Genomic DNA, 7,359 nt, shown 5'->3' with positions numbered 1-7,359 from the left:
ACACTTCACTATTCCTGGAATGAAAACAAGAAATAATCATTTATTTTTGCGGCCTGAATCGCCTGCTAAATGGAACAAATGACTATAGACAGGTCACCAACCTACTGTACACAAACAGTGATATTGCCAATGGATTAATTTAGGTTTATTCAAATGTGTGTAAGGCCTACATCCCCTCTTGTATAAGAAACGTATATTTTTGTGCTAAATTCACAGAAACAGGACTTGTGTAGGTGGTGTATCTGATTCCGTTTCCACACTGAAGGCAAAAACAGGAGAGCTGTTATTGATGGAAATTAGTCTAAGTGCGTATATGAGATGAAAGTAGGCTAAGCCATCCTCTCCAAAACAGCTGAGGTGAGAGTAGATTCAAACCACAGAATTACATGTTTCCTTTGAAGTGGTTCTTTTTATGTTTCGAAGTGAACGATGTGTGAGAGTCTGTGGACACCAGTGCGGCAGTCTTGTTTGGCTTCTACGTCATTAACTGCTTATAACAGGACAGAATTCCCCCTGTCCTATTTCCTGAGACCATGCAGCTTGTCCACATTCAATTATACTTCTCCCTTCGACCAAAGCCCGCAACAGGAGGTCTCAACCGCCTGCCACATATTTTCATTGCTTGGATTAGGCAGACTGTTTGGATAGAACCGTTTGCGTTTGATGACTAATCCTCGTTTAAGGCTGCTTAACGGGGACTTTTCCCCATATCCCCCTATTATGAACGAGGCCGCACATACTTGAACGTTGATGCGTCCCAGAACGTTCATGTCCTTGGCAGCATCTCCGCCAATCTATTAACACAGATGCTCCACACGCCCACTCGCGCCTACTGCTGTGCCAAGCAGCGTGGCATCTTGAGACGCCCCCGACATTCCTAAAATCACTGTCACTTCCCTTCACGTGCTGTGCTCCCGCCGAATTATTGATCATGACAGTTCAATGAAACGCTCGCCCCAAAAACACGCTCGGAACGGTCGCCACCTGCCTGGTATTCCTATTTCCTAAATGTAATCCCACATCCCAGTAAACTATGCCTACACCTAACCTCAGTAAAACTATGCCTAACCCCAAACGTATTTCTAACCTTATCCTCAGCAAAACAAATACAAGAATACAAGAAACGCTGTGGGCGAGCAGTCTGCGAAAAAAATGGGGGCGAGCGTGTTTTGGGGTGAGTCGTCCGGTTACCGTTTATCACCGTTTCAGTTACAGCGTTTTGACTATAGTGATATTTCGGACAAAGGTAAATTTAAGACAAAAATGACGTATGCCTATCAGTCTGGTCTCTGTGATTAAATGGCATATTGGCTATTATAGACTAATCTGTGTTTGTTTCTTTAAATGGTGTGACAAGTGAAGGCTGTTTAGTTGTATGCCCGGGTTTAACTGGCACCCTATGGAGTTGTATAGCTTAATGCTAAAATTAGGTCAGTGAATGAAGGGAATTCCGCTAATCTCATATCAAATTGGCAATAGGCCTACCGTGGCATACCTAATCAGCACACAGGACTGTCGATTGTAATGAAACTAGCCTACTTTACAACATGGGCGGGGGTTCCCAGAAATCCTCCCTTGCTATGACCAACATGCCCAAATATGGACTCGCTGGTGCGTAAAGGAAAGGGCGTGCGTGCCTACGCTGAGCGTGTCGGCTATCGCTGAAACTTCAATGTGCTTATGCAATAGTTTCTCTCTATGACAACAGAGGTAAAAAAGTGAAAGCCAACCATATGCTCACATTCCTTTAGGTATTAATATGTGTGTTCATGTTTGTTAGTTTGTTTATGTACTGTTTTGCAGTGGTTCTCAACCTTTTCAGGCCACGACCCCCCAAAATAATCATATTTGAACTTGGAACTTGACAAGCACTTGGAATTGTAGAAGTTGAGGCATTACATTTTGCTTGGCTCAGTCACACATAAATATTGTGAAAAATAGCAGATCTACAAGCTCACGTTGAGCTTTCTTACATTATTTGACAATGTTATGTGGCCAATGTTTGACCAGTTATTATAGTATATAGTTTGTTGATTTCTTTTGATGCAGTAATGGTATTTTTTTCTTCCTTTTTTGAGGTATTAAAATGTTTTAAAAGTCCTTAAATTGTCACTTCATGTCACCCCCCCTCCCTCCCAAATAATGTGGGGACCCCCCTGGGGGTACCAACCCACAGGCTGAGAACCACTGCTGTATTGAATGAATACCATGTGATTGTCCCCAGACTAATGCCAAAACAATCAAAGAAAAAACATAACAAAACGTACTTTGTTTTTAAAGACACTTTACTTAAATACACCTCATCATCACAAATAAAAAAAGGCATTGTAAACATACGACATCATAACAGTTTGTCTGGATCAACCTGACAAACAAAATAACTTACACATTGAATAGATGCAGCATTGCATGACATTATCATCAGTTGTAAAAGTACAAAGACATACAATAATTACTCCCACTTTATACCATTTGTAACATGGGCCAATGGATGATTGTGCCTGGTCAGTGTCTCTGTGTTCAGCCCATCGTGGGATGCTGCTGCCCGGTTCTATTAGGGTTGAATGGTCCCGTGACCGGTGTCCAGCATCCGGGAGTACCATTTCACAAGTCTTTCTTTTGAACCCTAAATCAGCCTATAAGAGTAGTCTACAAATAGCCGACGGCCCTGTCCTGCTACCATCTAGCAGCAAACCAGCCGATACTCCAGTGCTGCTCATGTAGAACGTTACTCCAGTGTTATCACTTCTAAAGTTAGTCAGTCACTGTCCTCTAAAACGCCTCCAGTTTGCTGGTCAGCATCAGCTGACAGCCGCTGCTGACATGTGTGAGGACTTTCTGTTTGAGCTGGGCGACCTGATCCCGGAGGACCGACGCGGTGCTGGAAAGCCCGGCGTTGTCGTTCTTCAGGACCTTGACCTTCTCCTCGAGCCGGGCGATGCGCTCCAGCTTGCGCCTCCGACACTTGGTCGCCGCCAGCCGGTTCCGCAGCTTCTTCCGCTCGGCCTTGATTTTCTCCTGGTTCTCCATGTCGATCGGAGACATCGGAGGCGAGCTGTCGCTGCTGAGGAGGTCGGGGACGGTCTGGGGCTCCTCTTTCAGAGCGACGAGCCTCTGCGGATGAAGCCCGGCTCCTTGGAGGGCGTGTTGGAACGGGTGGGTCGAGGTCTGCTGGTGGTGGCTCTGCTGGTGGGGCGGCAGGTAGCTGATCGTGGCCGTGGGGTAGCTGGATGCGGAAGAGAGGTTCGTGTTGGGGCAGTAGGCGTTCAGCGTGGTGTAAATGGGAGGTTCAGGCTGCAGGGAGGAGCCGAAGACACTAGAGGCCGCCGCTGCCGAACACGTCGTGACTCCGCCGGCTCCGATAGACACGTTCGGAGGGGGCATCTGGTTCATCTTGTGCAGCTCGTCCAGCGCTTTCACGAAGCCCTCGGCGAAGCCCTCCTGCTCATTGGTGATGCCCTGGTTGTAGAAGTACTGGCCCGGCGTCGGAGTGGTGATGACACCGTTACTGTTCTGGATGATGAGCCTCTCCAGCTCCGGGGAGGCGAGCTTCAGCGAGCCCACGTCCTGATGCGCCCCGTGGTGGTAGAGGTCAGCCTCGGCTCTCAGCTGGGCTTTCAGGTTGCGATAGGGCTCTGTCAAGTTCAAATTCATATTCTGCTTTAGCAGTTTGTAGTCGTGCATCGCTGCATCTGAGTGGCCGTAAGCCGACAGAAAAGAGTCGTCATGATAAAAAGGTTGCTCCATCTTTGTAGACATTAAAGTCGTAGGAAAAAGTATAAGCTTACCGGCGGGTCGCTTATTAGTAACACAGTCTCGGGATAAATCAACAAATGTCAATGTCAGCAGAGAGGAGAATGCATCAATGCACCTGTCTTCTCTCTCGGCAGTGTGTCCGTCCCCAATATAGTTTCACAAATGGGATTGAATTCAATTCACCCCCCGCTACAAGTGAGAGTGAAACTCCAAGGCGTTGAATAAATCAGCCGTCCGTAAAAGCGGGTGCGGGTTTAATAAGCTGTCCAATATCTGGCGTACGGCTTTCTTCAAGATCTCGTATAGTGCGAACACTTGTCGTCACCCTGTGTGTGTTATCTAAGGCTATAGTGTGCCGGTGCGATCTCAGTGTTCAAATGTATACTGGCGGTCACTAACGTGCCTCTTTATGTATCCAACCCAGCTCTGCTGTCAGGGCCAGCGCAGCTTCATGATTGGACGGTTGGCCCGTTGGCCCAACGGAGCCCCGCCCACTAGAAGCACGTCGAGCGAGTGACGCTATTGCCGGGAACTGGGAGTGTAAACAAGCCTGTAGGCAAGACAGCAACAAGAAGCAGGGTTGCCAGGTCCACTTATTATAAGCAACTTTGGGCTTGTTTTTCTGTAAAGTCGCTTGAAAATATTAGTAGTTGCGGGTTGCGGGTTTATTGGGCTTGTTTGTAAAGTGTAGTTGCTTATTTAAGCTTGCTTCCATTTTTCAAAATGTATTATTTAAACCAGTGGTTCTCAAATATATATATATATTTTTGTGCCTATAGGGAGCATTATGTTGTTAGAAATTAATGTTTCAAGCATTTTCGAAATATTCCACATTTTATTGAGTTTTTGAAAATCAGATCTACAAGCTCACAACGCCTTGCATTGTGGCCTGCTCGTGCCTAGTTGATTCTTTTGGGCTAGTTTTCAAAGATCTGGTTGCTTGTTTCTCTCACAGAATCTGGCAACACCAAACAAGACAGACTAGCGCACTACCGCACCTGATCAAGGGACAGACAGACAGACAGACAGTCAATAGAGGTTCCCGTCTAAATGTGATCTGTGTTTTTCAGACAGTTTGTGTTTGGGCTGATTTGTTTAGTGGCAACGGGGGGATTGTTGGCTAAAGGTTAAGGTGAGATTGTTTTGGAGCTGTTTGTCGCTGCAATGGGCTAGTAATAATAGCCTATTATTTTATTTTATTAAGTAGGTATATACACAGTAAAATAATCAATGTACAAGATGTAACCAAATTGATCTTTTGGTTATATTTGTATAGCTACTCTCGGTGTTACAAATGTATAAATTAACACTGACTGAGGATTTTATTGTGTCGACAATAATAGGATAAGGTTGTGGCATCAATTGCTGATCATCAGATCAACGCATTACAACGATTCTGATCTCGTTGATGTTGGTGACGCTTTTATTTAATGATCAATTCGATATCATTATTCTGTCATGACAGAATAACTATTTTCTTGACACATGTGTAGTAAGTTCTTTAGTTATTATACCCTATAATACGCCCACTTCTGCCACACAAGGCTAACGCAACTGCCTCTGTAACAAATAATAGATTAACACAGTCATTAGATAAGGGTTATTCAATCTGCAGCCTGATAATTAATTCATTATTATCTATGAATTAAACATACTGTGTTACACAATATTATTGTGGTCCCTTCCATGGAGGAAGTCCGTAGTCCTTATATGGGCATGGTGACGTGTTAGTTCCTCCGTGGGAGAACCGGGAAGCCAAGCCCACCCAGGCCTCATTCCAGCAGCATTCCTGCTGTATAAAAGCCATCCATGTGTTACTTTAGGGACTTTTCTGGTTCAGGGGCGAGGAGGGGCATAGGTCAGATATTCTAAACCACTGGTTCTCAACCAGTGGTCCGGGGACCACTAGTGGTCCTTGAGGGGGTTCCAAGTGGTCCCCAGCTAAATGATGGAGAGTAGGTAACCAAAACGACCCTTAGATCTTGTAAGTCTTGAGAGTGTAAAATGAAACCAAATGGACCCATTTGGTCCATTTTGGTCCATTTGGTTCATTTTATGCTCTCAAGAGCAAAATTATTAACATCTGTATTACTTAATTAAAGAATTGTTATTTTGATCAACATTTGCCTGTTATGTCTCCTATTGGTACCACATCAATACAGCGTGGAATTGTGGACAAAATCATATCCAACGATAACAAAATATTGTAAGTCTTGGGTCTGAGAGTCTAAATCTCATCAACTGGTGCTGGTGGTCCGTGCTGTGGCTCAAATGCCGCCAGCCCGCCACCAGTGTGAACTGATCAGAAAGCATACAGATGATTTCTGAAAAGGGCTGTGTCATGATGCTGCATGCTTATCTAAAGAACTCAACCCATCACATGGACAAAGGGACATTTTAAATCAGTTTGTCCAGTCTCCACAGAGGGTTGGGGCCCCAATTTATTATTTATTATTTATTATTTATTATTTATTATTTATTATTTATTATTTATTATTTATTATTTATTATTTATTATTTATTATTTATTATTTATTATTTATTATTTATTATTCTTTGGGAGAACTGTTCACTTGAGAGAGCTGGTCCTGCACTGGACTCATTTTGGTGATTTTACCCTCCATAATGGGTCCAATACTTGCTGCTGTGTCAAGAATACATAATACATAATCGACAGACAGACAGACAGACAGACAGACAGACAGACAGACAGACAGATCTGCATTTCTCAGCTCAAAATTAATCTTTGAAAAACATAATTATGCTTTATGTGATATATTTATAGTTAATACTAATGAATAATGGTGATGTGGTACACCAAATTGTATTTTAAGTCATAAAATAATGAAAATATATTTACTCAACACTGATAATTTAGGGTCTGGTCATCCTTAGACGTATGTTTAAAAAGATACAGATTTGCACAGGGCCCACTTCAAAAAAGTGCCCAGTTCACTTGTATTCCCCAAAACTGGTCATGAGATGTGTTGACAATGCCAAGAATGGGGAACAACTATCCTACATTTAGTCAGAGAGAAATAACTCAGTTTCCTGACTTAATCGTTTCCAGAACTCCAGAGGGCCACTGCTCAAAGTGATAGTCTTTCATCAATCCCTCCAAACACCCCTTGTACCATTATGTACCATTCATAAATCGTCACTGACACGCCAACATTTGATGGAGTTAACTAATGGGCTAACTCTGCACCTCAACAGTCCATAATCCACCAACATAACAAGTCAGGCACCACAAAAGCACAAAACACAGACTGTGATAGATTTATAGACATGGCCTTCCTGCTACAGTGCTTGGAGATGTCTGGTGAGGTACACTGCAAACGTTTGAGTGTTAATCTATCCCTATGGGTCCATTTTTACACTCTCAGAGTTAACCACTTTCAACCTGGCATCCCCATTTTGGGCACCTGGCAGGGGAGACAGGTTGATCACCAAGGATGTTGATCACCTGCAGAGGAAGGCATGGCCATTGCACTCAGGCCATGCTGACCACTGGCCAATCCCACAAATGGAACGATCCTGACTGCATATGTTTAGGCCATAGCTTAGTGGGTAGAGAGTCTGTCTGGTAATCAGAAGGTCACC

General features: G+C 43.9%; 1 protein-coding gene across 1 annotated transcript; it reads right to left on the bottom strand.

The window, feature by feature from the left end:
- Window positions 1-2,267: 2,267 nt before the first annotated feature.
- On the bottom strand, window positions 2,268-4,128 carry LOC311055636 (transcription factor JunB-like). Its single transcript, XM_084071885.1, has one exon. The coding sequence runs from the start codon at window positions 3,757-3,759 to the stop codon at window positions 2,773-2,775; it is 987 nt and encodes a 328-aa protein (XP_083928011.1). The 5' UTR covers window positions 3,760-4,128; the 3' UTR covers window positions 2,268-2,772.
- Window positions 4,129-7,359: the final 3,231 nt, after the last annotated feature.

Source organism: Gymnoscopelus microlampas (genome assembly GCF_963454915.1).
Source record: "Gymnoscopelus microlampas genome assembly, chromosome: 11".
NCBI lineage: Eukaryota > Metazoa > Chordata > Actinopteri > Myctophiformes > Myctophidae > Gymnoscopelus > Gymnoscopelus microlampas.
Note: the sequence above shows the minus strand (reverse complement) of the source record. Positions and strands in the feature narration are given on the sequence as shown.

Excerpts from the sequence above, each read along its gene's own strand:
- LOC311055636 (XM_084071885.1), bottom strand. The coding sequence starts at position 3,759 with ATGTCTACAAAGATGGAGCAACCTTTTTATCATGACGACTCTTTTCTG.